Raw genomic sequence first — 24,298 nt, 5'->3', positions numbered from 1 at the left:
TGCCTTCCAAATTAGTGTTGTTGAGTTCCTAAGACTGATTAGGTCCTTCCCAGTCACTGCGTGCCTGCCAGTGCTTGCACCGGATCTCTCTGCAGAGCTGAGTGATGGTAGTGGAAGTCTTTGGGCTCATTAGGTGTTCATTAGTGGTCCAGAGGATATCTATCTTGAATGAGCCTACAAACAGTGATGCCACCTCTAATGACATGCTTGGGTTTCAGTGCAAAATACTTTTGACTGGCTTCTTAATATTCAGGCATAGCTGGGAATGTTTGACTTTTTAGATAAAAATTCATGAATTCTTCCATTTCCCTCCTGGGTTGGTTCCTTGAACAATTCCTTCTTTGTCTTTAATGAAACAAAAATGCATTGTTTCAGTCATTAATAACAATACTTCTTATTAATGACTTATTGTGGATGTGTACTTGTGTAAACTATTCTTGGCTCTGCCACAGTGAGTCACAAGTGACAGTATCCTCATTTCTCTGCAGTGTTGTTCCTGATGAGGGTCTTTCTTTGTATGTGAGATAACTTTAAGAGCAAAAGGGTTGGGATAGATGACAGTAGGATTTCTAATAAACTATAACAAAGTTATAGTTATAGAGTTTAGTAACTCCAGATAGGAATATTGTGGGACTCTGTTTGAATTATGTTACTAAATTGTTCAGTCTTCTAGGTTTTGAGGACAATGTCATATGCTATATGCATAAAGAGATTTCAATTCATATATCAAACTCACCAACACTTTGATTTGGGTATATACTGTAACACATAGGATTATACATGTGCATGCATACTTCCTGCCATTGAATTCCTTCTGTCAGAAAGACATTCTCTCTTTTTTTTCCCCAGCAGTGTTTTCATTGACACTCTTATGTTAGAATTAGGATATGTGCTAGCAGAATAAAAGAAGAGATTTTGCTTTCAGATGAAGGCTTTAAGATGTTTGGGATACAACTTGAGTTTAAGAATCTTTTTCTTTCAAGTTTGAGCATTATCTCAAATGATCCAAATACATGCATGCTTATTGGATTTTTTTATTTTCCTACTGATGTATTAAGCATTTGGAGCACAGACACTGAAGTTGCAACTCATGCTATCATGGCTTCTACTTCAGTGATATTTATGACTTGTTGAGAGATTTCAAATGTTATTACAATATCATACAGCAGATTAGATTTGTTTCTGCGGATTTTCTAGTGCTTTCTTCTTTTTATAATTGTACTGCTATCTCATAGAGCTCCCAGTTAACTCAAAGCATATATTCACATAACAAAGTCAATAATGAATGGAAAGTATATGATAAAAAATTAAACAAATATATATACATATGCAACTATCTGGGAAGACACTTGATTCCTTAGGCCCAGTGTTTGGTTGATATGCACAGAAACATGGAGGAGGGTCCTAGGCAAGGCACTAAGCACAAAGGTGGACTACAGTAGCCTTCAGCCTCGCCCAGCTCCACAGAGGGAAAAAAAGGTGAAGCATAAATTAATCATGGGACAGAAGCACGAGCTTTGGTTTACACAAAATAATTTCGATACAACATGAGGAGGCAAATCTTTCACTCGCTGCTGCATAACTGTAATGCTGTATCTGAAAGTTGCAGGGACATCTGGGTCTCTGGGGCACCTGAAAGTTTTATTGTTTTCTCAATATCAGAGGCATGACATGAATATCTCTCTTGTTATAAAACATGGTACAAGGTATGGAGCAAGAGGCAGGCACTATTTTCAGAGCAACTGGCGTATCAGATTCAAATAAGAAATGGAATTCAAGAAAATTTGAGGAGGATATATAGGCCCATTTTTAATACTTAGGAGTCTTTTTTTGGTTTGGTTTGGTTTGGTTTGGTTTAGATAATGTCTCGCCGCATAGCACTAGCTGGCCTGTAACTCATGCTTTAGATCAGGCTGACCTGGAAACCTCCACCTGTCTCTCTCCCAAATACTGATATTAAAGGTATGTGCCACTATGCCTGGTAATACTCATTTTTTTTTATTAAATGATAGTTCAATTTAGACTACTCTTTAATACATGGTACATGAACATTAAAGTCTTAGGATATTGCTTTCTTATCTTGTTTAACAATACCCTTTAGAATAAAGTATGCAGTAATAAAGGTAAATTTACACAAAGTGGGGAAAACCCAGAGAAGAAATAGTGCCTGGATTTGTAGGGATATCTTCCATAAACTATGAATACTTTTAGAAAATCCAGAAGAATATCTTTGATAGCTTTGTTGCATAGCATGTAAGAACACAGGGGGCAGTCACAGGCCAGTTTGGCTCTGGTTCATGAGAGCTCAGCTTTTCTTCTCTTGCCTAATCACTGTTGCTATCCATCGTCAGCCAATGACTACGAAGTTGAAAAAGTCTTGGAAAATACACAAGGTCTTAGCACCAAAATTAGTTCTTTGAACCTCGGGGAAGTGGTAAAATGGCAGGACACTCCAAAGCTTGAGTTTGACCATTGCTGTACCGTTTAGTAGATGTATGATCTCAGGTAAGTAACTGTGCCTTTTGTGCTTCTGAGGAGGGTATCTCCTCTCTGTGTAAGGCTCATGTGAGAAACTCTGTGGGAAAACTCTTACAAACCAAAATAGTTAGTGCTCACTAAGTTTCTGACATCTGAATTGTTATCATTGTGTAGATGTTAATGCTCACTGGCTTTTCATTTATTCTTCATTGTTCATCCAATGAATCACCCATGCAGATGTACAAAATCAACAGAGAAAAAGTAAATCAGAGGCTGCCATTAATTAGTATAGAATCCTATAATCACGTGTGAAGTCTCCAGGCTCTGCTGATCTGACAGGAGTCATCTTCACTGTGTTTTCTGCCCCAGAATAAAAGAGGATGAAGGAGATGTATCTGGCAGCAGAAGGTAGCACATTTCATCCCTGCTGTGCTTGGTCTGGACACTCAGCTGGAATGGACTGACTTGATATTCTTCTTCCCATCTTGAGCACACCTCAGAAAAATATTTTCTAATGTTTCCACATCTTCAGCCCAGTATGAGATGCATGATGCTCTTGTTACATGGAGAGGGAGTGGAATAGTTGAGAGCCTGGCTCTTGTCTCTGAACTGCATTCTCTATCATGATGAAAAACACAGAACTTACCTAGATAGAAAGTTGTACTCCCTGAGCTTGGCTGTATTATGCTCTTATAATGGAATGCAGTCTAAATTCTATCCTGGCATAAGCACCTGATACTTCAAGAGGCTCTTCTTCTGAAGTCATAGCTAGTTTTTCTGCATTTGAGAAGGAGCATTCACCCACATTTAACATATAGATAAGTTTAGGTTAGAGTAATGGTATGGATGATGAATCTTCCAAAATTCCAAGATAGGTTTTCTTTGCCAATACCAAGACCAAAGTATAAACTATTGTATTTTATGTGGTTATTGAAAAATAAAATATGTATTTAAATATAAAAAATATTAAATTGCAAATTAATTTTGATAAGATGGGCATATTTATTCAGTAACTAAAAATTGCCCATATTACCCAAATTCCCAGTGTTGGTTCACCACTGCCCCCGCCAACAAGAGTAATAATTACTCTCATTTTATCATCAGTTAGCCTTAGCTTTCTCTGCAGTCTCATTAAATGGAATGATGCTACAATTATTACTTAGTAAGTTTTTGAAATTAAAATATATCATTTTCCCCTTCCCTTTCCTCTGTCCAACTCTTACCATGCATCCTCTCTTGTTCTTTCTGGAATTCATGGCCTCCTTTTTTTTTAATTGTACACACACACACACACACACACACACACACACACACACACTCTTAAATATATAAATACAATCAGCTCAGAATGACACCAAAAGACATGCTAAATTGGAAGTAGGAAAGCGAAACCCAATCCTCAACAAAAAACTACAGGAAGTTAAGGAATATTAACAGCAGGAAAAATAGACTTCCTCAGGGAAGAGTGCATCCACTCCAAATGGTTATTTAAACCAAGAGGTCAACCCTGAAGTCATATGCTGTGAAACAATCTTTTTGTATAATGTGATTATCTATTACTTTGGTTAGTAAAGAGCTAACTGGCCGATGGCTAGGAAGGAAAAGGTTAGATGGTACTTGCACACAAAAAGAGAGTTTGGGGAGAGATGGCAGAATTGCCAGGAGAGGCAGAGAGAAGCAAGATGAATATGCCTTGCTGAATAAAAGGTACCACCATGTGGTAGAACATAGATAAGAAATGTGGGTTAACTTAAGTTGTAAGAGCTAGTTAGTAACAAATCTAAGCTACTGGTCAAGCATTTATATTTAATAATATGTCTCAGTGTAGTTATCTGGAAGCTGGCCAATGGGACAAGAAACTCCACCTGCAATCATACAGATACATGTGTTATAATTTTTTCCACTCTTACTTCCATAGCTAATTATTGGAATGGGATTCATCCCCAAGTATGTGCCCATAGCTTGAGTTTGTTCTTTTTGACTATGGCACAATATTCCACTCTTTAAGTATGCTATAAATATTCTATTATCTATTACCTGTGCTTATGCTGTTTCTAGCTAAGGCCTTTAATACATATTATATAGACAGTTTTTATATATTTTCTGGTGCATATGTGAATGCACTAATGATTTATACAATAGTTTCCCCTTATCTGATAAGATTAGCTTTCAAATTCTCTAGTGAATGCCTGAAACTACAAATAGAACCATCTCCACACATGTGCAAAATCTGTGTGCACAATGATATATATATACATATATATGTGTGTGTGTATGTATGTATATATATATATATATATATATAATTCCACACAAGATACTATATACTTAACTTATAGTAGTTAATTTATTTATAAATCAGGCATAGTAACACAATCAGAAATTGACCAGTACTAAAATTGAATAGCTATAAAAATATACTGTAGTAAAAGCTTTTCAAGGCTGAGTATTTATTTCTGAAAATTAACAGTTTCATATTTCTAGACCTTATTCAGTTGTAGCTAGCTCAACCCATAAAAAGTAGAAATCTGTGAGTCAGAGGTAACCTGAAGGTTCAGCTGAGGTACCTGCTGTTTAACATATCTCCAAAGTGGCAATGCCAATTCACCTGCCATCAAGCATTGCAAAGATGATTGGTTACTTTACATTCTCTGCAACTTAATTGTCAGTCTTTTAACATACACTTTTCTGAGAGTATACAGTAATTTTATTACAGTTATTACAGCTGTAATTTGCATTTCATTGATGTGCATTGATATTAAGACATGTTAAATGTTTTACTTATTTTTACTTTTTGTGTATGAATGTTTTCCTTGCATTTATATCTGCACACCATAAATGTGTCTGGTACCCACAGAGGCAAGGAGATGGCATCAGATCCTCTGGAACTAGAGTTTCAGTTATTTTTGAGCCATCATAATCCTGGGGACTGAATCCGAGGCAAGAGCAGTACATGTTCTTCACCACAGCCATTTCTCCAGCCTCCAATAATGACAATACTTACAAGCCTATTGCCTATTGCGACACCATCTTTGGAAACTTTCTAAGTTAGCATTTTTGCATTTTCACTGAACTGTTAATGTTGTTCTTATTTATTTGTAGTATTTATTTATACTTTTCTAGTTACAAGTCTTTTATTGCAATTATGTGTTAGCATATCTTTACCCACTAGGGAATTTCCTTTTTATTTTCTGAATGAGGCTATAAAGTACAGAATTTTTAACTGGAATGGAGTCTAACACAATTACATTTTCCATTACACTTAGTGGATTTTGTTTGCTCTCTTAAAAACCTTGACCTGACTCAAGTCCATGTATTTTACCACAGTTGGATTTATGTTTCAAAATTATATTGATAATATAATTAGAATTATTTTGTGTGTTATATGAGGATAAAGATCCATGTATTCCTATATGATTACATGATACATACACATTTATTGCAAATATTATAATCTGTTGAAATTATACATACACATATATACACTTATGTACTACAAATGTGTGTGTTCCTATCTATTCATTCCCTACTTGGTTTTTGCATGGATATTTATACAATAAATCTATTCATAACTCTTCTGACTTTAGTTTTTTAATTTACTATTTAATGGTATGTATATACACATGTGCATACACATACCACAACCTGTTTGTGAAGGTCTAAAGAAAACTTGTCAATGTTGATTCTCTTGTTTTACCACAAAGGTTCCAGGGACTGAATCAAGTCATCAGGCTTGGTAGCAAGCACCTTTATTAGCCAAACAAATCATTCAGCCCTAAATCATCCAAATTCATGAAGCATCTTCCAGATTATTTTTGCTATTCTTTATTGTTTAGCTATTGAATTCTTACATATTTTATGATAATTGCTTAATATTAACACAAAAAAGTATTGGGAACTTTTATTAGGATTGCCTTGCACTGAGGTCAATATGGAGAAAATTGACATCTTAATATTGAACCTCTTCATCCATGGTCATGATACACTTCATTGTTCATTTAGGGTCATTTTAAAACTTTTCAGATGCATTACATTTTCCAGGGTAGAACTAATTGAAAATAAGCTGTCAAATTTGTCTGTAAATATTTGTTGAATTTTGATGCCACTATAATTTACCTATAAGATCAGATTTGTGTAAGGCTTCCCACCATAAGGAGATCTTTCTATTTTCTAACTACTGAAGGGAGACCTTACCTCTTATGAGGAGTGGCTGGGGGGTAAGGTGGCAGGAAGTGGAGGGGAGTGGGAGGAGAGGAGGGAGGGGGAACAGTGAATGGTATTTAAAATGAAGAAAAATTCTTAAATAAAAAAATGGAATACATAAAAAAACCATGGTATAGATTAAAAATATATTAGATTTTTCTCAATCATTGTCTCTTTTCTTTGTGACCTAACCTGTTTCTCTTATTCCTATCTACTCAGCCTGTCCTCAGATGAGGGATAAAATATCTGATTTACCATAGATTACAATGTAGCATATGAACTATCAAAATAATCAGGGAAAACTCAGTGTAAAATAGATAATGAATTCATCCTGATGGTTTTTTCCATCTCTCCAGAAAAGACCACAGCTTTCCAGCCTTCTTGGCAGTTCTTTTTTTACCCACTCCTCTATGTTCCATCCTCTCTCCTTAAGTTTGCTTCTCTTCTCACTTTTTCCATCTCATTCTCTCTGTGTATTTGGTTTGCTACAAGCTAATCAATCTCAGCCTGAAGCAGAAGATCCCAGATAGTTTACATTGATAGGAATAATGCTACTTGGCCTAGAATAACTTGTGTTTTTCCAATTTTTTTTAAGAATCAGTTCATAAATGCCTGGGAAAAGTCTAAGGCAATGACTTGGAAAGATTAAGTTAAAATACTGATGATTTTGTTACACCTCTCACCCCCACCCCATATATATATATATATATATATATATATATATATATATATCGCCCTAAATATATACATAGAATCTACTCAATCTGTACATTACTTGTATGCTGTGGGATGTTCTGTATGGCAAATGTGTTGCTCTGATTGGTTAGTAAATAAAACACTGATTGGCCAGTAGTCAGGCAGGAGGAAGTATAGGCAGGACAAGGAGGAGAATAATTCTGGGAAGTGGAAGGCTGAGTCAGAGACATTGCCAGCCTGCCACCATAACAAGCTGCATGTGAAGATGCCGGTAAGCCATGAGCCACATGGCAAGGTATAGATTTATAGAAATGGGTTAATTTAAGCTATAAGAACAGTTAGCAAGAAGCCTGCCATGGCCATACCTTTTGTAAGCAATATAAGTCTCTGTGTGCTTACTTGCTTGGGTCTGAGTGGCTGTGGTACTGGCGGGTGAGCGAGATTTGTCCTGACTGTGGGCCAGGCAGAAAAACTCTAGCTACACTTGTATGTACAATTAAAGAAACAGAGGCCATGAATTTGAATATGAGTAAGGGAGGTACATGAGGTGGGTTGGAGGGAGTAAATTGAATGGGGTGAATGATATAATTACAATCTCAGAAATAATAGGAATTATAAGAAAAAATACATATGGTTTTGATTAAACATACAAAACAATCCTAAATTCTTCATCTTCCCTTCCAGTCACACTCCAAATCCTCTGAATTCACTTTTCCAACTCTTACTCCTTGTCCTGGTTTTATTTGCTCACTTTACGGAAAGACTGTGTGTAACTGTAAATTTCTTATGAATAAGTATTCTTAAGTTCCAACACAATCACCTGAATGAGAATGTGCATATGTGGCCATGCATATGCTAGGCAACTCTGCATATTAAATATTGAGGGCCACTGGCTGTCAGAAGAGTAAGCTGGAAGTCAACCTTGTATACTTTGGTGCTGATTTCATTAATTCATTTTGAAATCCTGTTATCTTCATCAGGGTCAGTAGGAGGTTGGCTGAATTTCAGTATGCAGAAAATGTAGTTGAAGATATGATAGCCAAGTTTGACAACTGAGGTAATTTATTTAACGCACTTATTCTGAGAAACCATCTACCTAGTTCCAAGATGACAAGTTTGCTTTTGTAAAGTCTAAGTACATAGAACACATTTTTCTTTTATTCACCACCTACATTGTCAGAAATTTCAGACAAATACATTTGTCAAAGAGTAATCAGTGCTTATAATGATATCCTCATTGTGTTACCAAGATACAAAGTCTCAACTGTCAAAGACATTATACTAATTTATAACTTAGTGCTGTATTTGATCAGTATATTTAACTATCCTGTTGCCTTTGGAAAGAAAAGCAATGATGTTAGGCTGAGAGAGGCAAAAGCACATCCTTTTTTCACTTGGTTAAGTCTCTGTGTTAAAATTTTCTGGGGAAACCATTCACACACTTTGAGAATGTATTCTCTTAACAATGCCAATACGATAGGGTTAGATCCAAAGAGAGCCAATGATGTAAAGGACTGAAAACCAATCTGCAGTAAATGGAAAGAAATTGGAGAATGTATCAGGGAAAGAGAGATGATAATATCAGACATGAAGCTGAAAGTAGAATAAAATAACAAAACTACTTGCAACTAAAACTTGAGAATGGGAACAAGGATATTTAAACAAAGCCATGATTGGTCAGAATGCCACTTTTCCTACTGAGCAAAGAACAGACAGGAGTCAGCCTTACCTCTTCCAGTTGCACCATGAGAGTGACATTGTGTCCTTGCTCTGCTGTCAGTTTTCCATCTGCCGTGACGATCCGGAGGCCTCGAGGAGCCTTCCCTGGACACTTCTGTGGTTTGGCAGTATACTGTTCTCTCACCCCATCAGTACAGTTATTGGAGACAACCTTCCTATACCTAAGTAATAAAAAAAATCACAAGTCATACATCAATTCATGTAACTCATAATGCTGAAATTTTAAACTAGACCTATATCGTAGCATGGGGACCAATAACTTCCTAATTGCCCTTGTTTCATGTTGCTACACATACTTGGGATGATTCATATAAAGTCCCTGTTATTGTAGAATGTCTTCTATAGGTTCATTTCTACGAATGTATGGTCCCCAGCAGGTGGTCCTGCTTTGGGAGGTGGAACTTTTTTGCAGGCAGCCTAGTTGGGAAACTCTCACTGAGGGTGAGCCTTAAAGCTGATAGAACTCTTTGTTTCTTGATCAATCAAGGTGTGAACAAGCTGCATTACAAGCTCCTACTGCCATTTATTCCCTGACATGAGGAACTAACTATATCTCTCAACCTGATAACACAAAAACAATACTCTCTTACCTTAAGCTTTTTTAATTATATATTTTGCCACAAAGACAAAGAAAGTAATGGACACAACACCCAACATCAGGAAAAACAGACCAAGAAAAATACTACCTCCAATTAGCATTTTCATGGACTTTTAAAAACTGTATTTTTATTTTATTTATTTGTTTATTTGTGAGTGTGAGTGTGTGTGTGTGTGTGTGTGTGTGTGTGTGTGTGTGTGTACATGAGTGTATGTATGTGCACCACGAGCAAGCTCCTGCAGACACCAGAAGAGGGCACCGAATCTCCTGGAACTGGAGTCACAGCTGGTTGAGAGCCACCTCTCTAGCTAGCCATAAGCTTCTTTTAGTCATCTACACAACAAATGAATCATTTCTTCATTGGAAGCTGTGAAATATGCACAGAGGTCAAAGACATGGTCTCTAGTATCACTATGTTAATAAGCAGTTGGAGATACATAAAGAGATAATTTAGATGATAATTCAAAGAATACATAATTATGGACTAGGAAAAGCACTCTCTTTTGCCCCTTGTGTACACATTTCAGGACAACCAGTGAGACATCTATGATGGCAGATAGTAGCAAACTCTGGAACTAGTATACTTTTTTCCCTATAAATGAAGATTAATTTATAAATTAAGCATAATAAGCTACTAAAATAAAAATTAATGGTAAAGTAAACACCTATAATAAAGAATGTCATAAAATTTGTGTGAGCATGAGTTTTCTTTCAAAATATTGTGCTCACAACTTTGATAATGATGTGAAAAGATGCTATGTATATGATAAGATGAAGTTATGGGAGTGATGCAGACAGAGAGAGGCATACAGAGTTGGGCAAGAGTTGATCCCAGAAATCAACACATGCACCATTCATCCTTGTGATTTTCCATCTAGACTGTAGTTGAGCCTGGGTAGCTAAATCTGTGGATAGGGGAGAGAAAGGATAAATGCATATATGTTACACGGCTACTTGCAATTCAGAGAAAGGATAGATTATTATGGGTATGTGACTCAAACTGAAGCTAAAGGTATCAGTCGCAGCAAAGGTCAGGAAAACATGGCAAGATTTGGTAGTATCTACTCATTGTTTTATGAATGTCTATTCTGATTAAACTCTGCAAGCCTTATTCTGAGAGGCTTAAATATTTTCAGACTGAGTAAACCCACTACACTATTGCCTTCATTCTTGGCTTAACCTTAACAGAAATAATAGATCACTCTACAAATTTATCCTATGTAATTCATTCTATCTGTAGTAAATTAAGTTTTACTTAATTTTATGACAGCATCCTTAAGAACTCTGAGGTTCTATATCACCAACTGTAATTTGTGCAATGAGTACTTTAGTCATGTATGTACATGATTTCCCAAACCTATCTTTTTATGGTTAATACATAGTTCCAGTTAGAAACTATTATACACAGCTTCCTACTGTTCGAGATTAAAGGTTAGAGAGTAAATCTTGAGACTGGCATAGATAACACGTAAAAGAATGAACAAACTCCACAGGTGCTCCCTGTTAAAGTCTGTTCATTATATCACTGATAGTGGACTGGACTTAGCCCGCAGGCACTTTTCTAATCCATTGATACCTAGCAAATATGCTTTCCTATATGTGTATGGCTCCAGATTGACTACGTAAAACCAGGGCTAAGAAACAAATGAGATGCTTTTTGTTAAAGATCTTCATACACTGTGGATTAGGATTAAGATGGTAATTAACATTTAATTCACCTTGTGGTATAGGTACAAGATTAAATGAATTAAGTACAAAGATTAAATCGGTAGGTGCCCATGAACTATTACCAACTATTTTATTTAAAAATATTATGACTTCACCTTCCCACTCTCAACCTGTATGGCATCCAGTCAGCCTCAGGATATGTTTAAAATCCCCTAAGCCACTACTTAATACTCTCTACAAACATTCTATCTCTCTGAACTCTTTCTCCCAAGCAATCTGATTTGGCTCCAGCCAAATCTTACTCACTAATCCCTTAGAAAGCATTAGTTTGTTCCTCCATGCTTCACCTGCTGCCTAGAGCTTACCCACCCTTTACAAAACAGCTTGCCTCTTACTCTTTCAAAAACAACTTCTTGACTAGAATGGGAAAATAGGAACAACAAGAATACAAATTCACATTTACAGAATTATCCCTGTGCTCTTGCTTTGGTACAGGCTCTCTGCATGACTTCCCTAATTTTTTTCTCAACATACCCTTAGTGAGGAAGCCATTGCTATCATTCCAAATATGCAGATAGATTAATTAATATTCTCAATATCATGCAGTGAGGGTCCTGGACCACTGGTCACATAAGCATATTCTTTCTGTTCTACTATATTTCACTGTCTCTTTAAATGGAGTTAGATTGATCCTCTGACTTCTTAAGTCTTAAGTATTTATTTATATGCTAGTAACTCTTGCATGATTTTCCTTCTATCTGTGACATTTTAGTGTAAGCTCTTTGATAGTCTCCTGGTATCCCAGCTGTATGCAAGGCTAGACAACTGGGGGTGCTATGGATATAGATAGCTCTATATGCTGTGACTGTGTTGCTCTGATTGGTTAATAAATAAAGTGCTGATTGGCCAGTAGCCAGGCAGGAAGTATAGGCAGGACAAAGAGAGAGGAGAATTCTGGGAAGTAGAAGGCTGAGTTAGGAGATGCTGCCAGCCACAGCCACCATGAGAAGTAAGATGTAAAGTACCAGTAAGCCACAAGCCATGTGGCAACGTATAGATTAATAGAAATGGGTTAATTTAAGATATAAGAACTACATAGCAAGAAACCTGCCACAGCCATACAGTTTATAAGTAATATAAGTCTCTGTGTTGTTTACTTGGGTCTGATTGGCTGCAGGCCCTGGCAGGACTGGAGATAACTCCAGCTACACAAGGAGTGCATTCTGGCATGACCGTATCAGCTTAAATGCTGAGATGCCTGAAGGGTAGTAGGTTATCACCATTGGCTCAAACACCTCAGCACTGATAAAGGTGTGTGGATTCCATCCTCTCTTAATTGTCCCACACCTAAGGGTTTAACATCTAGACCAATGGGATCTCCAAATCCTTTCATTAGCATTAAGATCACTGTCCATTGAAGTGGTGTATTGTCATGTCTGAGAATTTTGAATACCAGTTTAGGTGATCATAAATATAGGCTGGCATTAAAAATAAGAGAGAAAGAAAATCAGGGCAGGTGAGAAATATTGAAGAAAATGGAGTAAAGAAAGAAACTCTAGTGTAAGTATTGGAAAATGGCAGCATTCTGGTACCAGCAAAGGTGAGAAGAAATTGATCAGCAAGGTCTTCTGGGATAATTATTATAACTCAGTGTGTTTAACTGTAGCAAAGCTCTGAGCAAATGGAAGGTGGTGAGGATTTTTAATTACTTAGTATCTAAACACACCTGTGGCTCTGCCTTGGCAAGCAGCTATAGAAGCCTGGGCTCTTCATCATCACTGGCATCATCAGAGACAGAACTCTCCTTTTGTTTGCTGCTGTTCTGACCAATCATCACTCAGGCTTTCCCAAATCCTGTAGCTACAGGACTCTGCTTAAATCCAAAGCACGAATCTATCCCTCTGGGAATCTGCCACAGAGAAGACTATTGGCGATTTTTTTTTTTTAATGCTCATTAAAATCCATTCTGAAACCATTATATATCTTGGATGAAAATGGCATCACATTAGCCCTACCAGACCTGTCCCTGAAATCTAGAAGAAAATTGTGTAGAAATACAGAGTTAATTTTCTCAAGTAAGCACACACCTGCTTTTTGCATCACAGAATGGTTCTATTTTCATCTCAGCAGCTGTCCCTGGGTCTGAGTTACATAAATGAATAATGCATTTAATATGTTATTAAATGGGGCTGCTACCTCCATAATAACAAGGCAACTTATGATTATGTTGGACCTGAGGTCTGAATATTACAGGGATGCATTTAGTTGGTAAAGCATTCTTCAATCTGCCACAAAGAAAAGTGCTTTGTAATGGCAAGGGAGTCTTTTTTACAATTACTGAAAAGGAAACATTCTGTAAATGTGCCTTTGATATTACCTGTGGCTCATCAGTAGACAGTGTCTTATTACTCCAACAACCCCAGTTCCAGCTATTTCCTTCCTCCCATCGTGATATGCCTCTCTAACCTTCTACTTTGTACTCATACTTTCCGTGATTTTTACTTTCTATGCTGCCTGACAGTCTTAAAAGAAGAAGGCCATATGTTGTCTTTGTGAAACTAAAACTGGAAAGAAACAGTCAAAGCAACCATAGTCCATGATTTTTCAATTTAATATTTCTCCTGTGTGTTTATAGCTATGTTAGTGAACTTCAGATGTTTACAGCCTATATAATAAGATGACATTATTGTCTAAACTTAGCATAACTTGATTCAGTTCTTTAAGTTTTTAAATTATGGGGTATAATATTATGCTTTGATCCATGGAGACATGGTAGAAAGATAATCAAGATAGTAGCTAAGTCCAGTATTTCACCAACATATCTAACCTTTTGTAGCAAGAATGTCAAAATTGAGGATCTTCTTTTTTTTTTTTTTTTTTTTTTTTTTTTTTTTTTTTTTTTTTTTTGTTTTTCCGAGACAGGGTTTCTCTGTGTAGCTTTGCGCCTTTCCTGGAACTCGCTTTGGAGACCAGGCTGGCCTCGAACTCACAGAGATCCACCTGCCTCTGCCTCCCGAGTGCTGGGATTAAAGGCGTGCGCCACCACCGCCCGGCGAGGATCTTCTTTTTAATGTTTATGTCCATTGATAAATGTTACTCCTACCTTTAATCAGAGAAGCCCTCCCCCTTTTCTCCATTGAACTCAAGTGACTGTGAGGCAGACTCATGGATGTACTGGATGCTAGGAATAAGTGGCAAATGAGTGCTTGACTTTAAAGTAGACCTTTGTGATATTCCAGTAAGTCTCATAGAATCCTGTACAAGAGTGAAGGAATGCAAGAGCTAGAAGACGGATAGGACTTCAAAATGCTATCTTCATGCAAAATAAATCCACCTAAATCACTAACTCACATTAGCTTCCAGTGTCTACACTGTGTCCCTTCAACACTTGTGTATGGATGAAAGAGGGGCATTGAAGGCTCTAGCTCTAATTATGTCTGACAGATTCAGGAAAAGAGGGCACCATTGCTTTGCAATGACTACCTACTGACTCTATGGATAGATAATTACAATAATAATAATAATAATAATAATAATAATAATAATACATAACTCTAATGGATAGTTCTAATTCAGTGGCCAGTCAGATAGATGATCCTGGTTAAATTAAATGGGTCACAAATAAAATCCAAAACTCATGGATTTGAGAAGGGAATTGATGGAGATGGTGAGGGAAGGTTGGTAAGGTTTTGATAGAGGTAAGGGAGGGTGGAAGGAGAGAGTAATATATAAAATGTATATGTGTATGGGACTGTTTAAGAACAAAATTAATCAAGAAAAACTAGTTTCAAGAATATTTTAAATATGTAATATGTAATCACTAACTATGGTCAACATGTAGTGCAATGGATCACTACAACTTATTTCTTCAAACTATTTAAAACTTTGGGTGTTTTGATTAACATTTGCTTTTTAACTATCCTTCTCTGTACTCACAGCCTCTGGTAACTAACTTTCTGTTCTCAGCTGCCATGAGATCAAGGTCTTAAGATGTCACATGTGAAGGAGATCATATAGCGTTTGTGTTTCTGTTCCTGAATTGTTTCACTTGGCATAATGTACTCGAGCTCCAGTCTGTTGAAAATGGTAGGGGTTCAGTCTCTTGATGAATTGATAGTTTTCATGTAGCTCACAATTTGTTTATTAACTCATCTACTGATGAGTATTTATCTTGTTTCTATATTTAGGTATATTGTGATTTATGCTTTAAGTAATCATGAGAACACAATTTTCCCTTTAGCATCCCACAGTGCAGTAATACCATTTCTGTATATCCTTGAATTATTTGGGGGAAATTTTATAATTTATGAAATTCTAATCTGAAAACTTTAGACACCTGTTTGTTTTAATTTCAACTTTCCTTGGTGATTTTAACTTGCAGAGGCTAACACTAGTGTTTAAAAGTCAAATTGTTGCATTTAAAATGAAAGCTCTCAAGAACATAAACATGAAAGATTTACTTAACCTCTCTTTTTTAGCACTTTTTCCTATGACATAGGGATGGACAACTGCAGAATATTTTGGTAAATTTATGAAAGAATGAAATAACTAAGAAGGTGTACTTTAATCATTCTTAGCACAAAGGCAGGCTGGTGGGCTGAGTGGGCAGAGTCTTTTCTGTAAGCATTAGGACTTGAGTTAGAATCTTAAGCACCCATGCAAAAAACAGGCATGGGTTGTCCTACTCAATCTGCAACCCCATTGACAGGGGCTCACAGATAGCTGGGTCTGAGAGCTCAGTAGAGACAGATTAGCTGTAATGAAGTGATTCCAGTTCAGTGTAGACCCTATCTCAAAGCAATAGAGGAGAGAGAAACAGAAAGAAGATGCCCAATGTCTTGCTCTGACCTCCACATGCATTTGCATAAGTAGACACACTGCATACTCATGTGAATATAAAATACCCACACACACCCACAAACACACACACACACACACACACACACACAATATAGCAATATTGTTTTAGAAATTATCAAATATCAAAAGTTAATAAGAGATTTTTTATGTATGTATTAAATATTACTTATTCTTTTTTAAAATGTAAGTCCTTATTGTAAAGACCATCTTAAGATCAAATCAATCATGTCTATAATTTCATAAAATCAATCAAAATTTCTATTCAAGATATTCACATTTAAAAAAAAAGTTGAGGTTCAAAATTAAGGTCCATAACCTGACCTCTCCTTGGTTTCCCTTGCTTCAGCTTTTTCTGTTGCAGAGTACTTCCTATGCTAGGCAGTGAGAATGCTACCTGACTCCTTTTACCCATGTTGATCACTCTGAGCAGGATGTTCTATCCCACTGCCATTCATCCTTAGCAGGATGCTCTATGCTCCTGTCATTTTGTGAATCATCCTTTCAACTTCAGCTCCAATGTCATGCTTTTCTGCGAACTCACTTCTTTCCATTCGAGGTATTTATCTCATATAAGAACCAAGGTAGAAGTACAGCTCTAGGTCTTGCTGTCCCCCAGGTGGGCTATACTGCCACTGAACAATGATGGCTACAATGCAGTACAAAAATAAAGCAGTTCCAATGACTGGAATGCCCTTTGTGCCTTTCCTTGAAGGGTGGCTCTAGACTTATTGTGCAGGAAAAAGAGCAAGCCTTAGGGAGAGGGAATGAAGGCTAGTGCTGAGTGGAGTCTATGACAAAGGCTTGAAATATTCGCAGACTTTAGGAGGGTAGGTATACAATGAGAAAACAGCAACGTATACATGTTCATGACTGTAAATGAAAGGATATATACATTCACAGATCATTGACATCAGGGAGATGCAGCTACAGTAGCATGGCTTGATAAGCATGACTGAAGCTGTTTATTTCATCCTCACGTCTAGAGAGACTGAAGGAAGGCAGTGTGGTGAGGACACAGACTGTTTCTTTCTCTGTGAGGATGGAATGCATTTGGTACCCAAGGTGGCAGAACTTTTTGGCAACTATTTTCAATATGCATATGCAACCAAAAATGGGCACTTATGCTTTAATAAGGATGTAATGTGACAAGGCTTTATTAGTAGTAAAAATGTGTCCACAAGTTAATAATGAGCATACATAGCAGCCATGGCATCTCTATTTAGAAAGAATGGATTTCTGTGGCTGACAGAGGCTTATTTTTTCATGTTTTTGTTTGTTTGTTTGTTTGTTTGTTTTTCAATGCAGTGACTCCCAGGACCTTTCCTTTAAACCAAGTGTTCAGACATAGGAATTGGGGGCTTGATATGAACCATAGCCAGGTCTAGGTGGACAGTTAGTTTTATTTGTATTAAATAGTACAGAAGCACAACTCAATTTGGAAAGTAATCAGAATTCAGCTTAATTTTAAAGAAAGGTTTGATGAAAGAGTTTTTATGGACACACTTAACTAAATGACTTTCTGGAAATAGTCTTGAGTGGGACACCCCAAATCCACCATCTGAGTCAATTTGTTCAACTAACTCTGATAATGTTTTCCTTCCTCTTGAGCATAAACAGACCAAATTTTACTTTTGAATCATCTCAACCAGTTAATGAAATGCCAGTGATGAAAGCATCTCAAAATATCTGCTATGGTACATTTTTTTCATAACAGGGAAAGGAGAGACAGATTATGGAGTTGCCCAAGGTCACACAATGAACTAGCAAATCCACAGTGTTATAACACCTATGAGGGAATCTGCTATTCCAGGGTTATTGGTGTGGGTAGGAGCAGTCACATGAAAAAGTGGGTCTCCACAAGAGTAACATGCCTTTTATTCATTTCCCAACTACTATGCCATCCCATGAAAAGATGAAACACCTCGTTCAAGAGACAACTTCATAGCATGTAACAATTATTTTGTATCCACTGTGAGTCTACAGGAGTCTTGGCTAGGAAACAGCTACACAGGCTCCTGCAGGGATCATTCTGTAAATAATGCAAGTGATTTCCTTTCCGTGGACTTTCAATGCATGCACCACTTTTAAGGCTAATTATTCTCCTTGATGCACACCGGCAAATCTTACAGAGTGTAGATCAAACAGAACATCAGGACCCCCACAGTTCACCTGAAATAGTCAGTTGGGATCCCAGGAATTTCCCCATAATTAGACTAGAAATAGAAATTACATGGGAACAGCACATAACCCAAGGTCTGTGTCTATGGCTGGTGGAGAGAGGATTATATTTATAAACACAATATTTTAAAAATATCTCAATATATGATAATAATATGAAAGTGATTCTTTTACTTGAATGTATATGTGGTGTTTTATTTATGAGCCTACTAATTATTTTTTATGTAGATACTTCACTTATATTATTTTTTAAGTTATCCTCTTGAGTAAACAACCCTATTATACATTAAGGAACTAACCATGAGCAACAGTGTTTGAATATTATTCCATGAGGGATTAATGGCTCCTATAAAAGAAAGCTTCATAGATAGAGATTTCTATACACATTATTTTGAACCCAGCTTGAAATATCTCCAACTTAATATCAAGAAGAAATCTGTCCCTTAAGAAAGGTGCCTAGCTTAGAAAAAAACAATCCCATCTCCACTGTAACATGAAATAAGCAATGTCTTAGTAAATTTAGCAACTTAAATTTTCAATATGCCTCCTGGTTCCAAAGAGTATAAACATGACATTTATAACCAAATAAGTCTGTGCATTCACAATGTGAGGTACATAGAAACTTTGCTGGAGGGGGAAAAAAAAGAGATCAGAGGAGGCTTTAGGGCTATCTGATTATTTACGTAAAAGAAACCAATGAGTGTAGATTTCATTTTATTTGAGACAAAAGAACCTTTTCAATAATCAAGCAAGCTAGTTATCTGCTCTGTGTGGTGCCACTTCTGGTTTAATGCGAGTGGTACATCATGTCCTAATCAGGTGACTTTATGACAGTGTGGTGGCACATTACTTCCTAATCACATGACTTTATTGGCCTTTGGAGATCCCTATTTCTGGTTTAGCAGATGAGAAACTGCAATGCAGATTAAATATGCCACTGACACAAACACTATAGTGGCCATTAAGGTTCATGCATGTCTAGACTAAACATTCACAATAAATAAAAGTTTTTTTTCTTCCTCTTTTAATCTCCTAGTCTAGAGAAATGATTAACTGGTAGCTATAAGTGTGATCTGTATTTTGTAATGGCTGTCTCTAGAACTTTAGACTACATGTTCTCTGTACAGCACTGCATTTAATCATATTGTAAAAAGAAAACCTATTCCCACAGGTTAAGAAACCAAGGCACATAGAAACAAACCATATGCTAGAGATCACCACAAATAGCAAGACACCCCTCTTTTGAACTAAATCAAACCTCTTGATGATATTTAACTCTCAGTGCATTTCAGGCAGAGAGCCTGTTTCAGCCTCATTGCTTGAATTCTGGCTGTGATAATGTGTGAAAGTTGTAAGAATAAAAGAAGAAAGATACAGGGAGACAACAGTGGGAAACACAGCAGAGAGTTGCTGATGGGCTGCTCCACATGCAGACATTGGAAACCCTGGCATCACTGGACCAAACCACAAATATGGAGGACACCTAGGTCCAGTTTTACTTATTTACTTCATATTACATCCATCTCTTCTATATCCTGGCTATCAGCTTTAAAAAAATGTGAAGCCATTCACCTCTACACAGTCAAGTTGATTTAAAAAAAAAGTTGGTAGGTATCTCCTCAAAATAACATTTTTAGTGGGCATAATATATATATATATATATTATGTATATATATATATACTATGCTGAAATTTTCCATCCTGGTGAATTAAGTGAACCTTGAAACATTGATCTATATACAGAATAAAGAGCTTATTCTAAAAGCAGACTAACTATTTATATAGAAAACCATTTACAAATAAATAAATACGGAGCACAGACTTCACTTCATGCTTCCGAGTGTGTTCTCAGAGGTGGGGTGCTCAGAGATTTGCTCATTAGCCTTAGCTGTGATTAACCTTTAACTAGAAGATCTCACTAAGCTCACGTTCTGAGTGGCTGTCTACACTCTATGCTCTGCAGCCAGACAAAGGGTGAGACCATTAACTATCTGGGAAGCAACAGGTAGATCAGCCTGCTCTGTCAGGCTAGTCTTGTGGTCTGGAGTCTTCTGCATTTCATCCTGCTATTCCAGACTGCACACTGACTAGGCCTGAGCAGAGGTGTTAAAGGTGGAATTGGAGGGAGTTAGTGTCAACTTGGTTACTTAATTCTAAAACGCTTCCAAACAAAGGTGTGACATTATCTTCCAGAAAATAACTCATGTGGATCTTGCCACCAGGGTCAGTCTTATTTTTTATTTAGTCTGAATTGACCTTTCTCAGCTGTTCAACTTGGCAAAGAATCATAATTCCCCTTCCTTGCAGTTTGCCTTGACAGAATTCACTGACGTTGGATTTTCAAGAGGAAGATAGTAGATTGCCACGAATCTCTGTCTGTGGGACTCCTGGGCAGCATGCGAGCAGGACCTAATTTTTTATCTTTGTGAGAGAAACAGGACAGTGTCAGATATGTGAGCCTAAGAAGAAACCAATTGGCTGAGTGTAATTTGCTCTGCAAGCCAGAAGAAATACTTCCAATTAACAAAAGAAACCTGAATTAACTTGGAGTGTTTTGAATAATAAGGAATGTGGTAGAGACTGTTAATTGTAACTTGTTTATAGTGGCAGGAAAAACAAAAACAAAAAAAAGAAAACAAGAAACAGAATAGCCCAAATGTTCATGAAAAAAGATAATTAAATAATCCATTAGTATTTAGTAGGATATAATAAAAAAGGATGAAAGCATCCTAATCAATTCAAATTTGGAAAGATGCTTAAGATTCATTTTTTTGAATGAAAAAGGAAAATTAAAGAACACCATACCTAATAGCAAATCATAAGACAACAACATTCCAAGTTGGTTTTATGTATTTTTGAAACAATCATGGAAAAATGCAAAGAAGTGTTTGGAAACCCACATAATATACAGATCACAGCTGCATGGAAAATGGGACCAGGATTGAGGTGATGAACTAAATTGGATTTGTAAATATAGAAAACATATCTGCATATTTCTTTTGAAATTAAATCTGTGAACCAAAAAGCTTAAATATCTTGGCTGGAGAGACAGCATGCTACACAAGTATGAGGAAATATCAGAGTTCAAATTCCCAGCACATATGTGAAAAGCTAAGCATGGTGACACATCTCTTTAAGCCCAGCTTTGCTAGGGTAGAGGCAGACAAATCCCTGAATTTGCCAACCAGTATAGCTGACTTGGTGAGTTCTACATACTATTTCAAAAAATTCAGTGAGAAGCAATTGAGGAAGACACATGAGTTCAACTCCTGGCCTTCAAAAGCATGTATCCCTATCACATGCACCTACACACATACATGTCACACAAACACACAGACACATGCATACTAAACATTTAATGGCAGCAATACAGTGACAAGAAACAACATTCTATCAAGAAATGTATTATGTTATGGGAAAACAAGTCTGGTCTTTGATTAGAAGGAAATATGTTGTATAATACTTGCTCATTAACATAAGAGGTTGGCCCCTGAAGGCCCCTACCACAGAAACTCACCCAGTGCTGTTGAGGTAGCTCTGTCCTAAGCTGCAGTCTTTTGATAGTGAGGATGGGTTGAACCAAAAAGCTGGCAGGCATTGTCCATTACTATGTCTCTCATAGCCATAGTCACTGTTAGGGAAATACCCAAGATAAAAAATTTTGTCAGAGGCAAACTTACTCAGGACTATTTCATTTTAGACCATAACCAACTTCTGATCAGTCAATAAAATGAGCATTTCCTAAACCAATGTTGTCTAAAACTAAACATTTTTTCTAGACTTTATCCATTACTCAAGAAAAAATTTCATAGAACCAATATTCCCACTTAAATGCCTTTAAGATATAGGAATGATTAGTTCTCATGTAATTAGGACCAGTAATTAGGAACCTGACAATGTCGGAAGCTTGAAAACATCATTGCAGAGGTTAACACAGCCACATGTGGCACAGTCCCCATTACCAGTGATGTCTTTGGGATGCTCTTCCAAAACATCTGGTTGTAAGAAGCAGAGCACAGTCAGGTTTCTCTCTGTACAAGCCATATGCTTCAGAGTTACAGCCAAAAAGAAAATGCCCTTCAGGAATATCTCAAGCACTTCCCCAAGGAAAAGTTTTGTCCTCCGCAATTAGCAGTGCCAGTTGGTACTAACTGCCTAAAATCTTGCTTCTGCATTAAAAATGCTCAAAAGAATTTTTTCTCTCAGGCTCTATTCATTCTTGTTTCCAAGGGCTTCTAATATTCTTGGCATCTGGAAGATGAATCTGGGCATAGAAAAGGACAACAAATTGTACCTCTACATGCACAGACAAATCACAGGCAGCAATGGGCAAGCATTAGTATGAGTTGGCCCATCTTTGTATTCGAGGTGAGATACTGGCACATGGTGTGCATGGAGGGAGAAATGGGCTCAGCCCCGGGGGCCTGTCATTAGGCAGCTGGAACTGAGAATTCTGTACATACCCTCTGGATTAGGGCCTGGTTCAACACAGCATGGATAAGAAGACTACAGAAGAGCCTCTTCTAGAACACCCAGAGTTCCCTCCAGGGAAATATCTTACAAAAGCTGGAGAATAACAAGGAGCATCCAATGACAATATCTTTCATTATATTACTGTCAGATAAGATTTGTAGAAAATCCAGCTACTAACAGAAGCCCAACAAGGACATGGTGAGCCTTCCAAAATATTTTCAGACACCATGCAGTCACAAAACTTCCATTTGAGCAGTAAATCTTACAGTAGTACTATATAAGACTCATGTTCTATTCTTCAGAGCACTGTTCAACCTGAGGAACTAGTAACAGACTCCAGTCGCCATTGAATTCAAGGATCTGAACAAGATGAACATGGGGGCTAGTCAAGGAGGGAAGCCTGGTTAATTTCCTTACCTTGTGTTCTTTTGGCCTTGAACAAAACAAAAATATTGGCTTAATTTGAAATATTGTAAGAAAAAAAATTCAAAGCAGAAAATATTTTCATGAAAAAAAGCAGGATATTTGGGGTATCTTGCTCCACATTCTCTCTCTCGTTGTTTGAGAAAGGATTTCTCTGTGTAACAGCACTGGCCATCCTGGAACTCACTCTGTAGACCAGGCTGGCCTCAAACTTATAGAGATCCACTTGCCTCTGCCTCCCAATATCTGGTATTAAAGGTGTGTGCCACCACTGCCCTGCCTAGATTTTTCATCAGAGGTAATTTTTGCTCTTTTTGAAGAATGGCTACTTCACAGTGTCATAGCTCTTCCAGTGATGTGCTATGCTGACTTCCTTTGCAAATTCTCCTTCAATATAATAGATGATCAAGAATTGACTAGGCTTCAGAAAGATGGATTGATGGATGACTTAAAATCTCAAGGTAGAGGCCGGGCGGTGGTGGTGCACGCCTTTAATCCCAGCACTTGGGAGGCAGAGGCAGGTGGATCTCTGTGAGTTCGAGGCCAGCCTGGGCTCTAAAGTGAGTTCCAGGAAAGGCACAAAGCTACATAGAGAAACCCTGTCTCGAAAAAATCAAAAAAAAAAAAAAAATCTCAAGGTAGGTATTCTTGTGAGTATCTTCCTGAATGTCAGTCCCAAGGGTAGGGCAGAGATAAAGAACTTTTGCTGTTGCAGTTATGGAGCATTGACAAGTCCAAATTGGGGAAGCCCCTCTAGAACCCCTGTGAGTTCCACTGTTGATGAGCTCTGATGTCATTGAGCTAAGTGTAAAGAGCTACAGTGCTGTTTCTTGGTTTTCCTTGTTCACCAAAAGAGAAAGCAATGGTGGGTTATTGGTTTAACAACTGGCAGACTTTCTCGGCCACACTAAATCAGGGAACATTTCTAGTGGTCTGTCATTAGAGAAAACTAACTTTTCTGTGATGTGAGATACATGTGGA

At 37.2% G+C, this 24,298-nt stretch overlaps 1 protein-coding gene across 6 annotated transcripts in view; it reads right to left on the bottom strand.

The window, feature by feature from the left end:
• Positions 1-24,298, bottom strand: part of Sorcs1 (sortilin related VPS10 domain containing receptor 1) — a 533,290-nt gene that overhangs the window by 63,508 nt on the left and 445,484 nt on the right. For all 6 annotated transcript variants that reach the window (XM_028874638.2, XM_028874643.2, XM_028874641.2 and 3 more), the window contains exons 17-18: positions 21,939-22,052; positions 9,107-9,278 (exon numbers count right to left, since the gene is read on the bottom strand). In XM_028874638.2, the coding sequence (XP_028730471.1) occupies positions 9,107-9,278; positions 21,939-22,052 (286 nt within the window). The remainder of the gene's footprint in view (positions 1-9,106; positions 9,279-21,938; positions 22,053-24,298) is intronic.

This window comes from Peromyscus leucopus, chromosome 1 (genome assembly GCF_004664715.2).
Source record: "Peromyscus leucopus breed LL Stock chromosome 1, UCI_PerLeu_2.1, whole genome shotgun sequence".
In the NCBI taxonomy this organism is placed as follows: Eukaryota; Metazoa; Chordata; class Mammalia; order Rodentia; family Cricetidae; genus Peromyscus; species Peromyscus leucopus.
The sequence above is the reverse complement of the archived record's forward strand: the minus strand, read 5'-3'. Positions and strand labels throughout refer to the sequence as shown.